The sequence below is a fragment of the Coturnix japonica genome, chromosome 4 (assembly GCF_001577835.2).
Source record: "Coturnix japonica isolate 7356 chromosome 4, Coturnix japonica 2.1, whole genome shotgun sequence".
Taxonomy (NCBI): domain Eukaryota; kingdom Metazoa; phylum Chordata; class Aves; order Galliformes; family Phasianidae; genus Coturnix; species Coturnix japonica.
Window position 1 is genome coordinate 29360430 of NC_029519.1, and position 21616 is coordinate 29382045.

The following is a 21616-nucleotide window of genomic DNA, read 5'->3' on the forward strand; positions in this document are numbered from 1 at the left end:
GGAAAAGAATGAAATACATACCCCACTGCTCCCTGCAATGAAATGGCACTGGCACTATAATGCCAAACTGAGCCTTGTAAGCACACAGTTTATTCTTGGAAATAATGCTGGAGTGATATACGGCTGAGGGGAAACAAACAAACAAACAGAGCTATAAGAATACACCGAGCCTCTCTGGGTGAGTCTTTAACCTTGAGACCTACTGACCACAATAAAGCTTCTAATTATCCAAAGACCGTATTTTTAACTTGCTAAAGAGATTAACAATAAGCTACAGTCACCTCTAATCCTTTTGTGCACTTGTGCAATATCTAAATGAACAAATAATTTACATATTTGCTAGCGTTACATTTGCTTCTGATTTGTTTTCGTGAGAGGTTACGCCTGCATTGCAACAGCAAAATTATGTGTGCTCTGGTATAAACATGTACGCCAGCCAGAAAAGAGTGGCTGATACAGAAACAGACCAAGGAAAGAGACACTGTGCAAGATCTCACTGCTCCTCAAAGCTATCTATGCTGCAAGAAACTTTACCATGCTCAGCACTTGTTATTTGTGCTGAGGACATGAACAATATAACTATGTGAGCAATCAAGTACATACAGCAGATGCATATGTTAGAATACTTGCACCTTCTAAACTTTAAACAGGAAATTTACAATGCATTTATTTCCAAAGCTCTGTTTTCAAGAACGGAGTAACTTCCAAGGGTACAAATCAGCAAAAGTTCAGTCGTGGCACTACAGCTGGCCAGTGCACTGATGATATACTTCAAGTACGCAGCACTAAGGCAGACACAGGTATCCAAATACCCTCAGTATCGCAGTGGGAGCTATGAAGAAAACTCCTACCTAATCTCAGTACTTTCATAGAGGAAAATAGATTTACCTTTTTGACAGAGATTTACAAATGCACAATACCTTCCTGACTAGGTACTGAAAATACACCAGGCTTACATTTCTGAAAACCATTTTGCTGATGTTGCTACCATTAGCAATAAAAGGGAATTATCTTTCAAGAGGATGGTACTACCACTTTCTTCCCAGAGATGTATGATGCCTGTGTAGGTTCTGTTTAGTCCTCAAGAAGACAACAGAGCACAGTCTTGCACTAGGTCTGCCTGTCATAAGATGTTGATACACAACATGCAGTAAGTGCAACAAAGATAGATGTGTGAATAAATTCCTGGTTCCTACATCCTATAAGCAGAGCATTTTATAAGCATCCATACATTGCATTCATACTGCATAAAGGTATTGAATGATTTTTCTTCTTGGAGGTTTGTGGACCAGCACATCCAGCATCAGAAGCCATAAGCTTTGAACATATGTGCACAGGCACGCTCACCTGACACCTTTGTGTCATAGAAACAGTCTTTGTTTGTATATATTTCAGCTAATTACTCATAACTCCTGTGAAATCATATCCTATTTTACAACTTGGAAAAGATGTAAACTTTATTTGTGAAGGACTGATACTTCATAGTAAGATCATCTACTTTATGATGCAAAACACTCAGCAAATTTCACTTTCCTCCCCTAATTCCACCCTCACTTAAGGGTAATTAAAAATTATCTTAATTTACTTACTCAAAACATGTTCCTATTTTTTCAGGGAAACATCAACAACTCATTCCTCCAGGATAATCTTATGGGTTATGCACTTGTAAGTTAAGTCTCATTTAATGTGAGTGAGACATGAATTCACAATAAGGTGCTGTTGAGCAGTACAGGCTAAAGATATTCCCACTTCTGTAGCAGCAGCAACTAATTCAGGTTTAAAATAAGCTGAGAAAAAAAAAAAAAACTTTGCTGATTACATGAACTCACTGACAGCAATGCTGACAGCTCAGCTTCCAAAACCTTAACATGTTAATCTGGAATTTAAGCATTATTGTTAGTAGAAAGAAATGCACAGATCTATATTCGCGGAGGGATTTGGAAAATAGGGGGTGAAAAGACATAGAACAACACTGAAGTGAAAGACTGTAACACACTAAATCATGAAAGAACAAATCTATAAAAAGACAACTACACCAGGCAAGTAAAAATACTCACCTCTTAAGATACTAATACTCAGACATTTATCAAATACTTTTTAGTCCCTCGTTAAAATTGTTTACCTACTCCAAATAAAGACACCTAATGAGAAAAATCTTGAAGCTATTATTTCATGGCATGCATTTTCTACAAAAATACATTTGAAATTAGTCCAGAAATTAGAGTAAATATCAGGAAGAAATTTTTAACTGTGAGCATAGCAAGACACTGGAACAGGTTGCCCAGTGAGGCTGTGGATGCTCCTGCCAGGAAGCATTCAAGATCAGGCTGGATGGGGCTGTGAGCAACCTGGTCTATGGGAGGTGTCCCTGCTTATAGCAGAGGGGTTAGAACTACATGGTATTAAAGATCCCTTCCAACCCAAACCATACTATGATTCTATTAATCAAATATTTTCCTCCACTGACATTGGTGCTTCTGTCTAAACATTGAAATGAAAATTAAAGATTATCTGAAAGTAAGTACGGCAATTGCTTCTCACATAGATAGGATTTTTTGAAAATACCACAAAGCAGATTATTCCCAAAAAATGGTCTTTTTCACTTCACCATAAAGATTAAAGGGTCCATAAATATAATTTGGTCCTCAAGGACCACCTTGCCAAGTTGTCACTATGCTCTCAGAGAGCATGCAGTTGGATTCCACACACTGAGATTTCACAACCTACAGAAGGTGCATCTGTGCTGGAAATTGATAGTTCAGTGAACAAGACTTCTGTGCCAGGCATGGTCCATGGGAAAATGAGCATGTGCAGACCAATCTGACCAACTCTAATTTAGAGTCCAATAATAATTTGAGATTGGAAGATGAAATGGAAGCCCACTTCAAACAGTGCAAGTGCATCAGAAATTCTGTCTCTGGAGCACTGGGCTGGTTAGTTAGGAAGGTTAGTCCTCAGTGACTACAAGAAGAACAGGAATATCTGAAAAATCATAGAATGGTTTGGGTTGGAAGGGACCTGTAAAGTCATGTAGTTACTACCCCGTTATAAGCAGGGACACCTCCCATAGACCAGGTTGCTCACAGCCCCATCCAGCCTGATCTTGAATGCTTCCGGGAAGGGGAGAATCCACATCCTTACTGGGTAACCCATTCCTGCACCTCACCACCCTCACAGTAAAGGATTTCTTCCTGATATCTAATCTAAACTCACCCTTTTCCAGTTTAATGCCATTTTGCCCTGTCCAGTTCCTATGTACCCCTTGTAAAAAGTCTCTCCCCAGCTTTCCTTTAGGCCCAATTCTGGTACTGAAAGGTTGCTGTAAGGTCTTCCTGGAGTCTTCTCTTCTGCAGGCTGAAGAGCTCCAATTATTACCTTCTTATCACAGGCCCGCTTGCATAACCAGTGGGGAACATTTAGATTTCTTCTCTTTCAGAACCACGGAAGATAACAATTTGTAAAGAGGGAACACAGAGAATGAAAAAGGGGAATAAGAAGGAAATAGCATGTTAGAAGAAATGAACACCATCCACAGGAGAGCCAGGCAACTCTCTTGGAGCACAGGGATTTTATACCATTTTGTAAGAAACATATGTGTGCTCAGAAAAAGTTACCATGGTTCACAACATAGGTTGGTGTGTTATTTATTTAAAAATTGAAAAACATGGATTAATCAGACACAGTCTGCTAAATGTGAACATACATAAATCATAATAAAAATACCATGTCTCTTTGTGAGCAAAATGAGAGCTGTAAGTCACAATTTAAGCAATGCCTTAAAAATAACCATTCATATTACAAGCATACACCTCTCATTCTTCACAAGTGGCCCTGGTACTTCAGCTAAGAGTTGGCTGCACCTGTCTCTGGGCTTCTGAGAAATTACAGTAATTCACAAAGCCCTCTCATCTGTTTTTCAGAACGTTTAGCAATTGTACTTCCTCCTTCAGTCTTTCAGAAAATACACAATAGGAAAAAAACCAATTACAAAAAGTCCTTTTTAGCAGCTTCTAGCCTTGACATCAGGTTAGTGCATATAGTCCTCAGTCTTCTTAAGAAAAATTCTACACTTTCTCTATTGCTGCTCAAGGTAACGTAGTAATTCCTCTCAACTGACCAATAGAAGGCTTCAAAAGCCATAAGGCATCTTTTAACCAGTGATGAGAAGATGACAAAGCCATCAGCAACCAGAAAAGGTGAAAACAAAGTTTTTGTGTTTACCACAGAAAAAAAGCCAGGTCATTTTGCCCAGGAATCCAAAGTCACCAGTGACCGTTCCAATCTTCAGTAGCTTGGAGAAAGAGTTCTACTCCCTGTACCTACTAGTGCTGGAAACATGAGGTCTGCACCACTACCCCATCTTATCTCTCAGCAATACCACTTCTCCAAGCATTGTCTTGTCGTGCTTAAACAAACAGGTGTTGGACTACAGCAGGCACCTTCCACTCCAGTGCTCTATTCTCTGGTGAGCTTCATCATTCCACTTTGGAGATCACTTTTTGAAGACATACTTATAATCATCTAGACCTTCAAGAAAGTTCTAGACAAGTCTTGAAAGAGACCATCAAGATCACCAGACCCAACCATCAACCCAAAATTTTCACAATCTTTTGTCAAATCACAATGCTTGCAGAACTTGTCATGAGATAATCATGGCACCTGATAATGCCATTTTCCAAGTACTAGGTAAAAAGGCAGATTTTCCCCAAACTTCTACCTTGATCCCAAATCCCATCATTTCTAGTAGTCTCTATACTGCAGATTTACAGTGCAGACAATCATAAAATGAATACAATACACTGAGGGAACAATTTATTATGTGAAAGTTATCAAAATGCTGAGTTTGTTCCCAGGCTTTTATGTCCCATCACTCACACAGGAAGAGCAAACAATATTTTAATAATAAATAACACCAAAGCACTCTGTTCACTCAAAAAAATCTTGTAAATGATTTAACACAGATGTGCACAACCTGAATCAATTTTCATGTGTTGATCTGTGATATTGACTGCTTGGGTTTTAATGCAAGACACAGTGCACGATGAATATAAATCTATCATCTCAAGAAAACAATTTACATTTAATTTTAGCTGTCTCCTACATATAGAAATAAAATGCTGTAGCTGAAGAAAAAACAACAACTAATAGCTTATTTCATGCATACAGTATCCTGTCTAGGAGAATGCATCAGAAAAAACTGTAGGAAACAAAGTGCCTGAAATTTACTTACAGTTTTCGGAATATAAATCACCATGTTCAAAGTCACATTAAAAAAAGCAAAATACTTACAGAACATTCATCATCACAACCCAAGAACCAATGAATATCCAGTAAAAATATCAGCCAGCATGTAACAGGTAGTAATTGATTTTAAATAATGCATAATTAAGTTGTGTTCCTTGCTACAATGTAACATTTGAAGGTCAAAAGTGTAAGCAGTTTTAAAAAGGAATTAATTTGACAGGGATTTTCATCTGCAGCTCCCAGTAAGTTCCTAAGATACTGGATGCAAAGGAGTAGGAATCCTTCTTGGTATTAAAAATTAAATTCCAGAAGAGATTTCTTGCATACTTACTTGAAGACCCTTACAGGCAATTGTAAGAAATAGATTTCCAAACAAAACAAACTTTTTGTGTGATACATCATAACTTTCCTTTGGACATCAAAATTATAGAAGTATCACCTTGTGTTTCTTTCAGTTTGGGCAGTGGGGCAAATAACTTCAAGCCTTACTGTCATCCAGCCCCTCAGGCTGGTCCCAAACACAGCTACATACAGCCACAAGAAACAAAAATAGATTTTTCTTGTTCTGTATGCAAAAAAAAAAAAAACAAAACAACAACAACAAAAAAAAAATACAGACCAATAAAGTTCATCTTTGAAGCATCTTATTTAGAATTCCATTAAGTCTTGTTCAGATATCCCCAGATCTCAAGTCAAAACATCGAACTGATGCTTTTAGAATACCCACATCCAACCCATAAAAAGCTGCTAATTTACAACTCCACCTGAGTCAGTTAGCGTAACACAGCACCACATCAGATAATCAACTTAAAGATATTGATATCCATAAAATACTCTGTCTTCCAAAATTTATAAAGCACCGGGAAAATAAATGCAGTTGTCCTGCTGCATGCTATCATCTACTAAATCTATGTTTGCCCTAGAAAATTATTTTTGTCCTTCACTGAGGAGAAGGATGATTGCCAAGCATAAACCACAGACAAACAGATGATAAATTGTCTTCTCAAAGCCACAGTTGGAATGCTTCTGTAACTTTGGTACATGTTGTTTTTCATGAGAAGAGCAAAAACTTCAGCTAGCAATTTGGCTGATGCTTCATCAGTTTAAAATACTGGATACATGAAGCAGAACTGCCCAGTGAGAATACTGAAGGAACTAGGCTTTTTTGGTCCAGTACAGAGGAGGCAAATGAGTTACCTAACAGCAGCACACAGCTGTTTGAAGGGCAGTAAGAAAACTCACAAGTGCAGGTTTTTCCTTGTATTAGCAGACAATATAACAAGGTGCAATGATCACAACTGAAGCTTAGGTGGTTCAGAATAAATATAAGGAAAAATTCCATTGCTAGGATGTAGTGCAGTACTGGAACAGGTTGCCTGCAGAGGCTGTACATCCTTTCTGGTAGATATTGTTCAGAACATGGCCAAAGAAAGCCTTGCTGGATAGATTCTGCCTCAGCAAGATTCCCGCATCAATTAAATGTGCCCAGTGGATTTAAATACTTCCAAAATAAAAGCATCACACTACCTATACAGAGAGAAGGTCAACACCACTTCTTCCAGATTTTAAGTCAAGGCTATACTGTCGAAAGTTAATTATTAACAATGTTACTTACAAATATTAAGCCTATTTCATCCATAAACAAAAACTGCTGTGGTAAAAACTTATTAAGAATCACAGAATGGTTTGGATTCAAAGGGACCTTAAAACTCCAGCCCCTGCCATGGGCAGGGACACCCCTCCCCACTAGGCAAGTTGCTCAGGTTTTTGCAATGACGCTGTGACTCACCCTGCCCTTTGCTGTCCATACCCTTTTGTTACGCAACAATCATGTTTTATTATTTGTTACCTTAACAGGAAATGATTGATTACAACATGAAGTAAATAGCATGGTCTTTGGACAATCATAACTCGGTGGGTTGCTCTCTTTAGCTGTAATCTCATCACTCCTTAAGCAATGATTCATTTTTGTGCCTCTCTAAGCAAAGAAGGCTCATTCCATCACATAACTGCTCATTGTTATTTGTCACTCTACAGTTTCCTTAGCTAGGAAAACACTACGCCCTGTCGAGAATCACAAGTTATTCAGTTATTTTCCTTAGAGTAGCATTTATTTTTAGAAGGGTTGCTTCTTCAGAAGACAACCTTCATTTTGGTTCAGCTGACACTCTTGCCCAAACTACAAGTAGGTTTTGCTACTGACAGTACACTGAATTTTAAGAAAACGCATTTCCACATACAGGCTACATTATTATCTTCACAAAAACTTACTGTCTTATACTTACCCTATCAAGCTAGATTTGCAGACCATTAAATTTAGTGGAAACAAGTACAATAACTTCAATGAGCTACAGAAACAACCTAATCAGGTCATCTAATTAACCAGGTAGTCCTTACATGATATACCAGCTCTATAATGAGATTATTACATAAGAATTACATTATTCATGTTCTTTAAACTGTTTTAGTGTGGTGGTGCCTCAATTACAAAGATGGAAGCCCTTGAGTCTGAATTGGGACTGCAAAAACTAGAAGAGACCAAATCCCAAGAGGAAGAACAAAGAGTTCTTAATCCAGCTGGCGACCAACCCCTCCACCTCTTGAACTTGCGATCCACCTGATTAAATAAACACTCCCAAAACTTCCTTCTCTTTTTAAGGGCTTCTTGTGTGCACACAGACAGGCTAGGAGACCACAGGTATACTTTACACACTTAACACAATTGATGTGTTCTATTATTCTTCTTCCCTTCTGAGTATGAGAATAAATGGTTACTCTCACTACAGAAAAGTGGAACAACATCCAGATGAGCACCGAAGTACACAAGAACGCAGATGACAGTTTCCAGTTGACCAATTCTGATTTCTGCAAGCAGCCGCAGATCTTTCCACTTCATAAATGTAAGGTTTAATTTAAGCTTATAGTAATACAGCACCTAACTCCTAGGGCCACTTTTTCCTGTATCACACTTTCTCTCTATCCCAGGGTCACAGTATCTCATGGGAGTTGTTACTGCCAAGCTGTACATATTACAATCCAGTGAATCCTAAGGGAGATCATCATTTAATCAGTTTCAGGCTGAGTCTCGTGAAGAGTCTCAGACCTTCTCATTTATCCTAAAGACTGAATACATTTTACATAGTAATGTGAGAACAACAACAATCTTGTACCAAATTATTATCTGAAAAAATGCCCAGTGCTCACGAAATACTGTTCTCTGCATTTCATCTGCCTCACTACACAAACATACCTCCATAACTTCTCAGCATGTTGAGAAGGGCAATGTTCAACCTTAATTTGTCACATTTGACACAGCTCATTGTTCTCAGCTTCCAAAACAAGTCAGCACCAGTCTGATGTGGGAGTTGTGGGAGTATAAAGAATTGATCAAACTGTGAACTGGATCTTGCTTTGGCTAAAGACCAAACCATTCGTTCAGTTGACCAACCAAAAATAGATAACCACACCCATAACCTAAATTTGCCCAGTAGAGATGAAAGAGTTCCAGAAAACACTTGAAATTTTGTGACGAAACAGGAAAAAAAGAAAAAAAAAAAGAAAGAAAAAAATCAGATGCTTCAGCCAGTGTAGCAAAACTTATAGCCACTGCACAGGAGCAAAGCACAGACAAACATTTGCCATAAAAATAGAGTAATATTGAATTAGGTTAATGTCTTTCAGTATTATTGACCATCTGTAGTTTTAACTGCACATTAAATTAAAAAACACAATAGCTCTTCATTATGAACTTAAATTTTATTACTGACTTCTATATTTGGCAGTTTTACTTTTTCTTTTTTCTTTTTTTTTTCCTTTTTTTTTTTTTTTTTTTTTAGTAAGGAAACATCTGCTACACCCATTACAGACTATTCTTTCTCAAGGAACACTGACTAGAATTCAAAGTGAAACTAGATTGATGCTGAATGTGTTTCAATTTCACGTGTACTTCAGGTAACACCAGAATACTGAGATTCTCTCTCACTCTTAACAGAGCAAGCCTTTTCTTCACAGACATAAAATTAACCATTGCACATTATAACTAAGATTTACTGGACTCACTATAAAGTTTCCTGGAAGTCCACTTATTTTACTATGTATACACAAAATAGTCAACACAGGAAAGTATACCAGATTAAGGTCCAAAGTTAAAATCAGATAAAGTCTTAAAGTCTTAAGGAAAAGAAACTCTAAGTTTGTTTAGGTTTTTGTTTTTTAATGTTTGCATTTTAACTTTTTGTCTAAAAAGTTAAAAAAAAAATATCTAAACTAAAAAAATACTGTTAAAATTCAGTCTACTCTATGACTTGCCAGAATAAGAATGTATACAGCATAAATATGCAACAAAAGGAAAGAAAAAACAATCAAATTTTAATTATTTATATTGTAGTTAAAAAAGAGTTTCCCCACAGGTGGCCAGGCAATTCCATTTCATTAATCTGTGTGCTATTTTTATTCTTTTTAATTTTTAAAAAATATATCTTTGTTTTTTCTCGTTACTTGAACAGTGAAAAGAAATAAAAACCAGGCAACCACCATTTTTTCAGAGAAAACCATTCTATTTAGAAAATCCTCAAAGTGTTCTGCTCCTGTTTTATCCAAGTTTTTCCAGAATATGCTAAACAAAAAAAGCTTCCTTGAACTCAGAGATAACTCACCTGTTGGCATGACATGCAATGGTGTGAACAGGCCATCATACAATGTAGGTAAGCTAAGATGACTATCATGTTCAAGCATGGTTCTGATCCCACTTCACCTAGCCACAGCTTCCCTGCTTTATTGTCAGTGCTGACACTTGCCTATTGCTTCAGCAAGCTTCTTCAGCTTATTAAACCAGCAAAAAATAAATCCAAACGCTCTGATCCACACACACACACACACACACACACACCCCACAAGCAGAACTCCAGCAGCTCAAGCTACAGTTTTGCAGCAATCTAAGCCAAACTAACTCCTGGCTGGCACAGAATCTTACCTCCCTCCAGCCACATGTTCCCACTCTCTTTTATGCCAGCTCCAACATTCATCAGATTCTGTACAGAACCACTTCAGCCAGCTGAATCAGCAGAAAGTCATCCACCAGAGAGAAGAAAAACAGCTTTCAGCTGGGCCAGTGCACTAGAACAGGTTGGTGCAGGTCCTAGTGAACACGAGAGCTCCAAACTCAGCTTCCACAGCCACCAGGGAGATCAGCCCAAGCTGCCACAAAAGCACAATGGGGACTTTGCTCACCAGCAGGTCAGACAAATAGTAGAGCTTGACACCCCAGAGAGAGCAGAACTGCAAATCCAAAAAAGTAGTGATCCCTCCGGCAGAAGCAAGCTGCTAGATTATCCTGCTTCACCCTCTTGTGTCTGGAGTAGCATAACTGTGACTAAATTCCTGGGAAAATACCCCTTCAATTCAATGGCATCCTGTATTCTGGTCCTTTAGTAAAGCACTGCTAATTACACGTCTAAGTGTTTTATAAGTCTGAAGCATTTCCGAACTTTTACCTTTCAACAAACTATCTCTTGCTTTGCACACAAGCCTTGTTTGTGCAAGGCAAAGGTGAGCAACTGCCCCTACTCTCATGTATATGCTGAACCTACCAGAAATGTAACTTGCACATAATAACCATTAGCTTAACAGACTGAAATGCTTAAATTGACAGCCAGCTAAAATGCATCAGCTCCTTTTGATGAGTGAAAAAACACTCAGTAAGTTAATTAATGCTGAACTATGCTAACATTTTGTCATTGTAACTGCACATAATACGCAAAAAATACAAGTATTTCCAACAAGCAAGGGAAGGACAACAAACTTATCCACCTCACAAGATATTCCTCATGGATGCACTAAAAACATTGCTGGCAGGCTTTACATCTGCTTTCCAGTGAAGAGTCTTTTGAACAGATGGAAGGGAGGAGCGACAGCCACAGCAGAACATTCATCATTTACACATTCTTTACACTAGTAAGGTAGGACAGTGCCTGGCTGCTTTCAGAGGGAGGATCTCAGGACAAAATCGTAATGAAAATTTAAACACTAAGGAGAGAAGTGTTATTTACTACTCATTAGTAGTATTTTACCTAGAGAAACTCTGGGAACAAGCTTAGCTTCACAACAAGAAAACAAAGATATATATATACACACACACAAACTGCAAAAATACATGTTTTCCACCAATAAAAATCTCCAAAAAAAGCCTTTAAAGAACAGACACCAGAACTAGCAGCTCGTATTTTGCTACTGAAGAAGTTGTACATGAACCAACTCTGGTTTTGCACCCTGCCCTCAATGAGGCAAAATCCTGCACACATGCCAAGCCACAGTGGCAGCTGCTAATCCAGCACCTGCCCAGGAATGCACTCACACAGCTGGGGTTGTGGGGAGCCACAGGGCCAGCATGTTGTGAGCTTTCCTCTGCAGCAGGATCCTAAAATTGCTGTGTTTTTCTCATATAGAAGGCAATGCTCCTGCTGTTCAAATGGATGCAAAACCACGTGAATTGTAAAAGTTATTAAAGCATTAAGGTTCTGTGATAATTACTAAATGTCTGTATATTTGGAATCCAATTTGAAATATCAAGGGTAACTGGAATTTTTCCTGGAAACAAACCTTATGAAAACAATTCACTCTGGAGGAAATTTTACAGAGAAGAGGAAAAAAGGTCACATTTACCACCTTAGTGATCATGGAAAATGTGATAGCCACCTATAAAGTTTGCTCCTAAGCTCCTGTTTCCACACTCCTGTATGCACTAGTTCTTAGCTCCTGTTTGCCAAGGCTTGCCATCCTTACCTATGCGGAAATAGTTACACGTGGGCAACTTTTAAATCTAGGTGTTCCTCCACCCTGAGATTTACAAGATGAATCAGTCACGCATTTTGTTTCGTAGTATGTTAAACATCTGGATGAGTTTGGTGGGCAACACGTGTCTATGTTACCATTAGGTTGGAAGAACAGTCTTTCAGAGTGCACTTCACCACCCTCTGAACACATAGTTCTGGTTCACACAAAGCAAGGTACAGATGCGCCCCTACTGAATTCATTTTGGGTGAAACGGACTGGATAAGCACGCTCCAACAGAGCTGCTAACACAAGCCAACACATCTCAGGAATCTAATCCCATCAACTAGGCAAGGGCTGGTCACTGAGAGGACACCGGGTCCTCAGCATCAATTGCTCAGCGTGGAACACCCTGGCTGTCCCCTCGCAACCCACAGCCGGGAGCACCTGCTCCCTTCCAGCGGGGAGGCTATGGCTGCTCGGCCTAGCAGTCCCCAGACGACCGACGCCTTAGCCCAGGGCCTCGTCTTCCGCAGACCCTCGCCCGCCCCTCACCTGCTACCGAGCCCAGGGCCCGGCGGTGCCGCCTGCCGAGATCCCGCAGCTCCTCCTCGTCCTCCTCCAGCCTCCAGGCTTCAGCCATCGGCGAGGGGGCGCGGCCGACGCAGCTCAAAGGCCGGGGGCTACCATGGCCAGCCGGGGGCCTTACTGCCCCTTCCCAGGACGGCGAGGGAGGCCGACGTCTTCCCTCAGCGCGGCCGCTTGTCCCCGTGCCCGTCCCCACCGGGCCTGCCCCGCACCTGCGCTCGGCTCCCGAGCTGCCGCGCTCCTGCCGGTGGGGCGAGAGGGGGCGAGGAGGCAGCCGGCTGCCGAGGAGATGGAGACGGCGGCGGGAGGAGGAAAGGCAGCGGAGGCGCCGGCTGCCCTTCCTGCCCATCCGCGGCTCGGCGTCAGCAGGAAGCCCCACGGCCGCCTGGCACCACCACAAAAGGGGGCGGAGGAGACGGCGAGGGGAGGAACCCGCGGCCGCCGGCGGGCAGCGCCGCGCCGGGTACCTCGAGGCTACAGCGGGCCGGGATCGCACCGGGCAGGCCTGCGTGGGTCCTGAGCGGCACCGCGATACAAGTTGAGGGGAACAAGATCGGGGTCTTCCTTCCATTTAAAAGCCAAGTGTAAGAAGGCAAAAAGGCTGCTTACTGCGATGGAGCTGACAAGCCGAGACCTCCAGCAGCGTGTGGAGGTGCAGGTGTCATCGCGGGAGGGCTCCTGCATCCTGCAAGTTGTAGGGTGCAGCCAAGGCAGGTGTCCTGCTCCATCCTGAGAAGACCTGGACAGTAAGAAAAGCATAGGAGATTTAAAATACAAAACAAACAAACAAAACACCTAGGGGAAAGAAATGCAGCCCAACCCTGCAGATCTGGGCTCTGGGGGGTCTATCACTTTACAGCTGTGTGAAGGAAGGCATTCAAACAATGGCGGGCTCTAACTTATGACCTGGAGGATGAGGATTTTGGCATGAGGTTCACAAGGGGCTCTCTTAAAACTCTAAAGAAGTGATCTTACGGATGCACTTGAAAGCAGTAAGTACACACTTCCAGTACCGAAGTGATATGTACCATCTGGCTGTGCTTCAGGTTGGACACTTTGAACTCAGTTACAGTTTCAACTTTATTTTCCCCTGGGCCACACTTGTTTGTATCTAGAATTAACTAACGTTGTTTCTTCTTGTAATACAAGTTACTGTAAAACTAGTTCATAAATCTTTTTACAAGGGACTCCACAGTGAGCCTTACTGAGGAAAGAGCATATGAGGAAGTAAAATTCAGCTTCAGAGCAGGTGGATAATGGACAGTAAAAAGAAAAAAAGGATGCAACAGTACATTAGAGCAGGAAGATCAAACACTAAGTAATGCCAACATTGAGCAATATCTGTGTTGACTCACCAAGCACTGTCTACTCTGTGCACTGAACGAAGTATCAGGCAGGAAGAAAGAAAGAAAATGTATATAGTACATAAAAACAAAAGATTGGCTATGCATTTCTTCCTGTTTCACTCCTTGATCCTTAAGAGATTTTGCGTTCCTGCTCCTCGTCCCAAGCATGCAGTATTCAAATGTCATAATAGTAGTAAGAAGCACGTGCTATAAAAGGACCTAAGGCCAGGCATAAAACTGAATGTACAGTAGGAGTGCATTACAGACAAGTCAAACCTGCCACCACAAGTATGTGCTCTCATGCCACATACTTCAGATGAGCTCTGCATGGGAGGAGTGTGTGTGGGCTAAAAGATCTCACAAATTCCAGTGCCAGATCGATGCCTTGCGTTTTATCTAAGCTGGGTATGTAAGCCTTCTGTGGTGCACTTCTGCTGCAGATGCTCTAAAGAAGTTTACCAGAAGGCCTTACCTCTGAGACGAAAAAAGTAGTTCCAACACAGAGAAGTATGAGGGACACCAGAAAGGAGTAAAGTTGCTGGAATGTGCCTGTGAGACAAAAATCTCTCAAATAAAACAAACAGGATATGTTGTTTGTATTCTAATTGTCTGCTTAGAGCTATAATGCCACACCTGTGTTCAGTGCCTAAATACCACTACCCACAAAGCGACAAAGAACAGCAAAACCCAAGTTTAGCAAGATCTGTATCACACAGCCAAAGTAAGTTTTCTAGAAATGAAGCTCCACAGAGAAACACGGTGTAGCAGCATAATGCAATGGAAAGCACAGCAGTAATAGCACAGAAGCAGAGTCCCAGGCTGCAGCAAGTGAGGAAGAGCCCAAGTGCAGCAGACATGGACACATAAACAAAAGGGAAAAAAAGCGGAAGGCCTCGGGTACACAGGGATCTCCAGTGAGATACCCTTGTCGCCACTGACAGCCCTTAAATGAGGTCTGGGAAGGGCTGGATCCTGGTTCCACTCCTACTCACTGAGGTACATTGCAGATATCTGAGCTCCACTGGGTTGCTTTGCCTTCCACCAGGTGCTCAATCACAGGCCATGACTTGCACTGTCACTACACACAGTAACAGCTGGGAGCCTAAAATTATATAGGAGACAGATACGGACACCATAGAAAATGGATAACGATTGTATTAGAAACAATCCTCCCTGTTTTTAATATGCCCGAGACATGTTTTTAAAAGCCCAGAGAACATTCTACTTACAAATGAAAACCCTTTACTTTGATTATGCAGAACAATGAGGTGTCTGAAATGCCAGCTTGGCAATATACCAAACTCTGCCAGTGGGCAATACTAGCAAGGATTGAAGTTCCTGCTCAGAGCTATCAGGGGTGATTAAGAAATGCCTAGAACTGACCCAGAACAGATTTAACCAGAATGGAAGAGATCAAACTGTGATACAATTCACATGCTGATACATGATTCAGGTAGTAATAACAAACATACTGCCAGAATCTACTAGAAAGAGTTTCCAATCAGTACTGCTGGAAACAAGCAAAAACTGTCAGTATTTGAATAAAATTGAAATACAAAGCAACATTGTATAAAATGCTTGTATCAGATTTCTGAACTTCTTATTGCAAGAAACCCTCATGCAATAATGTATGTTACTTTAATAAGGAGGCAGGTTACCATTAGGTAGAAACTCCTCAGGACATTGGTATATTCACACTGCCTGTGTACAAACACCACAAATATTCAAATTAGAGGAACTTATTTTCTGCTTTAAATGCAAGTGGAACAAGAATACATGGGATAATATGCAACTATGTTCAGGCTAGTACACTTTCATTCTCTTCTCTCAACAGCAAAATCTTAATATGCAAAGACTAAGGGCACAGAGATGGAGACCTTCATTCCTTACAAATAACTATTTTCTAGTGAGTACTTGCCCAACTGCACTCATTCATACTGTGAGCATGAGCTTTTCCTCACTTCCAGTTTATGTTGGTGTTCTCAAGTGATCAACAGCTTCAGCATTGCTCTATCAAAGCAACATCTCAGCAGTGTCTTGGTATTTGATAAAGGTGTACAAATAATGGAAGTAACTGGGAAGGAGGCAGGATTTAACACACCTACAGGAGACAAAAGGGGCTCTGACAGAGTGCTCCTGGGCAGTTCCATCTGAGCAGTCCCAGGGACACATACCTGGGTAAGCATTTTCTAGGAGGAGAGAGCTGTGCTGCTGGAGTTTGAGACAAGCAGCAAAGCCAGTTGTTGAAATAACCAAAACAGCTGGAGCTGCTGGCCAATCTAATAATAGCTTGGGCCAGACAGCGTAATTTGTGATAATTTGGCTCAGATTGGAACACAAAAAAAGTTCTGCCAGGTTCCCACACCCAAGGAAAGAAGGAAATGGGGGTGGGGACTGAACTTAACAGTTTCAAATGCAGCAAAAACTAAAGCCATGCAGGAAATTCTCTCCAGAAGAAAATAAAAAAACGAAAACAAAAAACTTCTACTTCTTAACAGATAAATAAATAAACATTTAAAAAAAAAAAAAAAAAGAAAGAAAAAAAAGAGAGAGGAAGAAAAAGCAAATAGAGGAAAAAAAACCCTCCAAAACTTAAAGAAAAATAAGAGAGTCCATCATCATGTGTTCTGTACTGAAGTCCTGTATGAAGTACAATATCCTTGTGTTTTAGAAACAGGATGAAAGGAAAAAATGCACTCTTGTACTGCAGTGAGAACCTCTGCTGTGTGTATATGCGTAGGAATAAGAAGACTTTTGTGTATTTCATAGCTATATTTCTCCTAGAAAAGAAATCTTATTGTCTCAAGAAGTCTGCAATTTAGCTGTTAGAATCTCTCACTGAGATTCTACTTCACCATATGCACCATTGCTGTAATGTGCATACTTGGAATTTTGCAATGGTAGAGCAGAAGGAAGCAACTGGGTAAATGGTTCTTTGTATTCCCTGCAGAACACTTACAGTTAGTTGCCTTAATAGTTATTATTTTTTTAAGTATTTTGTTCTGATTTGCATCCTTGGAATTGCTGCTTTGTGTGTCCTCGCAAATAGACACTGTTTTTCAACAAAAAATATCAGCTCTATAGAACTGCTTAATTGAAGCTGCCTATGTAGCCTCAGTGTCTATTCAGGTTCTGCAAAGCAGCTGAAGCCTGCAATGAATGTATCAGTGTTTGGCAGAGATACAGAAACCTCAGACCACAAAAGAATGCAGACAAGAGATTTTTTAAAAACGCAAGGGATGAAAAGAAGAATTTGCAAAAGGGAAAATGTAACCTTTAGACACAACAACATTAGTTTTGCTTTGAATAAAAATAACAAGGATCTTGCTCAGCAGAGGAACAACATTGGCAACAGAGCCAGTAAAGGAAATGAACTCTGTGGAGAGTAAGATCTGATAATTTGATCTTCATTTGTGTTCACCTTGTCCAATGGATTCTCAGGTAACTGGAGAACGACATATCAGGAGCCTGCAGGCTTCCTGAAAGGTCTCCAGATGAGCATGGGCTCCTTTGTGCTGTTACAAACACTTGTGGCTGCCATCATATCAGCAGGATGACAACCCAAACGCTGATGGTTTTGTGGTAAGTGAAGATGATAAGAATAAAAGATTATTGATTTCCTTGAATAAAAACCTTTCTGAGAGAAACACTGGGAAATTACCTTTATGCAAAATCAGGGATTCTGGGATTAGATTAAGGGAGGGGAAAAAAAAAAAAAAAAGACAAAAAAAAAGGAGCAAATCCAAATCAAATAACTGCAAAAGAGCAGAAATCATGGTGCAATTCACACACAAAAAAGGAAAAAAAAAAAAAAAGGAGCTAAACATACAGAAACTATTTAGAAAAAAATTTTTTGAGTTATCAGTTTTTAAAATCAGTTTTACTAATAATTTTAATTACTTCTGATGTTTTTCAGCTTAGACAAAAAACACCCTTTACTGTCCTACCTTTTTAATTAACAAATATCTTGTAACCAGGTAACACAGCAATGAGATCAGAGTAGCAAAGTCCTAAGCTACAGTAAGCAAGGATTGGCTCAAAAGCAACAGCAATAGGCACAGAAGCAAAAGAAAAAGCTGCTTACTTCAGAAGGTCCCAAATATACAAGTATCTCCAACAAAACATCCTCACCTCCACTGCCAACCTTAAATGAGGCCTGTGAATGGATGGATCCTGGCTCCACCCCTTCTGTACCTACATTGCATGCACCTGAACTCCTCTGGGTTGACCCTGTATTCCCATTAGGTGCTCCATCACTGGTTCAAGCTGTGACTCAGCATTTCCTCTACACAACTCTAAACAGCATCTCTTCTCTTTTATTACCAATGAATGTTGTCTAATTCTACCACATCTGTGATTAAAGAAAATGAGGAAAAGAAGTGAGAAAATATAGAAAGGAAAAGAGCTGTTTGAGAGGTGAATTCTCCCTAGAAAAAGTAGGCCATTAAGGCCAAATGCATTTGTAGTTTGTGCTTTAAAATGAATGTTTACTCTACATACAAATTTTATTAGTAGACAGTGTTGATGTTGCATTAAGCATCCTGGCAACAGCATGATATAAGGTATATTATCACACTGGACATATGTGAGTCTAATATCTAAAAATACACAAAAGTAGCCTGGGATAAGAGTCCAACTTTTCTGCTGCAGTTTGCATTTCAGTGCCAAGAGCAGTTAAGGGAAAAACCTATGGAAGTTTGCAGGAGATTCCTAAAGATTTTTCAAAAGATGAAATAGTCACTAATTTGTCCACAGGAGTAAATACAGAAGATTCCCAGATTACTGGAATTGGTTACTGTAGTGGAAATGCCATCATAGCCTGAACCAGTGATTGAGCACCAGGTGGGAAGGCAGGGCCATTGACATAGTTCATTCTTTCCAGAAGTTTTCACAAAGGCACATTGATATTCAGCCATAGGATAATTACATAATTAAGTAGTTTTATCATAATCACTGATTTGTGAGTCGAGTGCCAAGGAGTTTAATATTAATGAGGTTGTAAGTCTAGTTACCTTAATGTGTGTTTGTTAATGGGAAAACAATTCTGTAATGTGTAAGCTTTTCAAAAATTAAATTCTGACAAATAGAATAGTACAGACTTACAACTTAAAAAATACATATTTTATCTGTTACAGACACCTTTCAATCATACATTCAACAACTCACAGCTTCTTAAAACAATTTCTTTTTAATAAGAGCTGAGGAGTGGAAAAACAGTTAGATAGCTTTAATTGAGTGCTTGGCTAGGCCCCCTGACAGAATGTTGGATGACACCTGCTCATTTTAAGCCAGCCAGCCAAACACAGTGAGAGATACAGCAGTTTCTCAGGCACCTATTTTTCAATTAATCTGATAAAGAAGGACGTGCATACCTCAGTAGCAATTAAGGAACAATAAAAACTCCTATCTGATTATATCACTCCTGTCTTTTTCAATTTTATACCATTACCATTACTCTAAATACTAAATGTCAATAGAAGAATAGATGACGGCAAGCATACCTATCATCAGGGCCTCCGGATCATTTTTAATGAGGCTTATACTAAGAAGCTTATGTATTTCACACTTGCGCTTGCAATAATCTATTTTGCTAGGCTTTTAGGGTTACTGCACTCCACTTATACATACTTATTTAAATAACAGTAGTTTCTGAGCTAATAACACCTGTGTTAGCAAGGAGATATCAGTACTGTTTAGATAGCTGGATGAAAAATGGAGTTGCCAAAATATGCTTTCTTCTGAATAGCAGAAATTGTTTTGTTATATATACATTGCTGCCATAAAGCAATCTGGTGGTTTTACTGCCAGTGATAGAATTCTTGTTAAACCCTTTGATATCGAAGTTTGTTAACAATACAGTCAGAAAAAGTGGAGGCCTTACCCTATTTATTTTTTTTTACTTCCTTATTAATTTACATATACATGTTCAGTGTTCAGAAGTTTTTCCCACATTCACCGAGTGTAATCACAGAATTGCATCATTCAGTATGAAAAGTTTCATGTCATTAAAAAACACACAAAGTTAAAGTTTTTAATCTGATGGCATGGCAGAAAGCAAAATTCCTGTTTTAGTTACAAAAGTGAAAAACAAATATCTGCCAAATATCTGGCATTCCCAACGAAGTCTGGACTGATAAAGGTTAGCAGCATTTTTACAAGCTATTGTTGGCATAATCTGGAGTGTCGCGGACAGTTTCTCAGAGAAAACTTACATCCTGAATCAGATCTTTGCTGTAGCTAGTTGCTAAGAGAGATCAATAGACAACAGTTCTCACCTAAAATCTGGATCAACTCCTGTTTTCCCAAAAGTGTGATATTCAAACTTTTTTTAGACTTCAATGACATCTTTTCTGCAATATTTTACATCACCACAGTTTCTTCCACTCTTCCATGATAAATATATACTTTAACTCCTCTAGTCTGCCTGAAATCTCTGCCTTCCTCAGACTGTAGCAACTCATAGAAGAAATCAAAATTTTTCAAAATGTTTCTTTTCCCAGAAAATAAAATAAAATAAAAACTTTTTTATTTTATTTATTTATTTATTCTTACTCTGCACTCTTTCCTCCAAGATATACAGCCCATTCAGTCCTTACCTTACAGTTGCTTTTAACACCTTCATTCTCGAAGGAAACATCATATTCTGCTAGGGCTTTAGGAGTGTGGAAAGCACAAAAAACAGGGAAATGGCTGAGTATAATTTCCTCTAGTTTTTACACCTTAAGAGAAGAGCTACTCCTCCTCATCTTGTAACAGGCCTCACTTCATTTTACATGAATCTCTCACATTTCCAAGGATATGAAGCAACATAAGCAACATTCAAGGATTCGTGGAGTAAAAAGGACTACAGACACACTCACCTATACTTTCCTTGCTCCTTCTTGTTGCTCAGTTGGCCAACAAAGTTTCTTCCATGGACAAAATCTCTTAAATACTCATCTCAAAGTAACTTTATCAGTTCACCATCAGTTTTACAGGAATCTTTTATATCTGCTGTGAAATCCTTTCCTTCAATGCCGTTTAAATGTCAGAAGCAGTTTAAAGGTGCTCTACAGCATTCAATTTCAGATCAGTAAGAGTTCAATGGTCTGGAAAATAAGGAAGACGGTGTCAGAACCAGTTTCTAGGATACCTTCACAAAACTCATGTGTTCAGCACTGCACTGGAGCCAGGAACAACCTATCAGTCTTGAAGCAGCTCTCTCAGATAAAGCTTTGTTCCACAGGATGGCCCATAGCCTAAAGTATGCAAGTGGCTTCACATATAGTATGTTCTTCCCTTGGCTGCAAATTCACTGTATCTCTTTGTATGGGAAATTGGTCATCACAGCCTGAACCTCTGATTAATCAGCTGAGGCAAGTGTCAGGTCAGCTATGGGAGCACAGTTGAGAGTAATTTAGCTGTGCTCCCGGAAGGGGTGGAGCTTGACTCCACCTCCGCTAGACCTCATTTAAGGGCTGACCACCACTAAGGCAGGATCTCTTGGAGATTGCTCCCTGGTGGAGATTGTCTTAGCATTTACCTGTGAAGGCATCCATGTTGGTGAGTTCTTCCTTATAAATAACCTTTTGAATGTCCGTTACTATTTTTGTATTATTCCACCTTACACTCTTAGAGTTAATCAGATGATCAGCTCAGCTGTGAACAACTGCACTACAGTTGTTCATGAT

General features: G+C 39.8%; 1 protein-coding gene across 4 annotated transcripts in view; it reads right to left on the reverse strand.

Moving 5' to 3' along the window:
- Nucleotides 1–21029, reverse strand: part of SH3D19 (SH3 domain containing 19) — an 81457-nt gene extending 60428 nt beyond the window's left edge. Inside the window, exons 1-3 of one of the 4 annotated variants that reach the window (XM_032444493.1) lie at nt 20807–21029; nt 14939–15048; nt 13210–13339 (exon numbers count right to left, since the gene is read on the reverse strand). Coding sequence is in view for 2 of the 4 variants with exons in the window: in XM_015861119.2 (XP_015716605.2) it covers nt 12568–12949 (382 nt within the window). In the remaining 2 variants the exon portion in view is untranslated. Of the gene's footprint in view, nt 1–12567; nt 13126–13209; nt 13340–14938; nt 15049–20806 lie in introns of those variants that run through there. The other 3 variants (XM_015861121.2, XM_015861119.2, XM_015861118.2) reach the window with 3 other exon arrangements.
- Nucleotides 21030–21616: the final 587 nt, after the last annotated feature.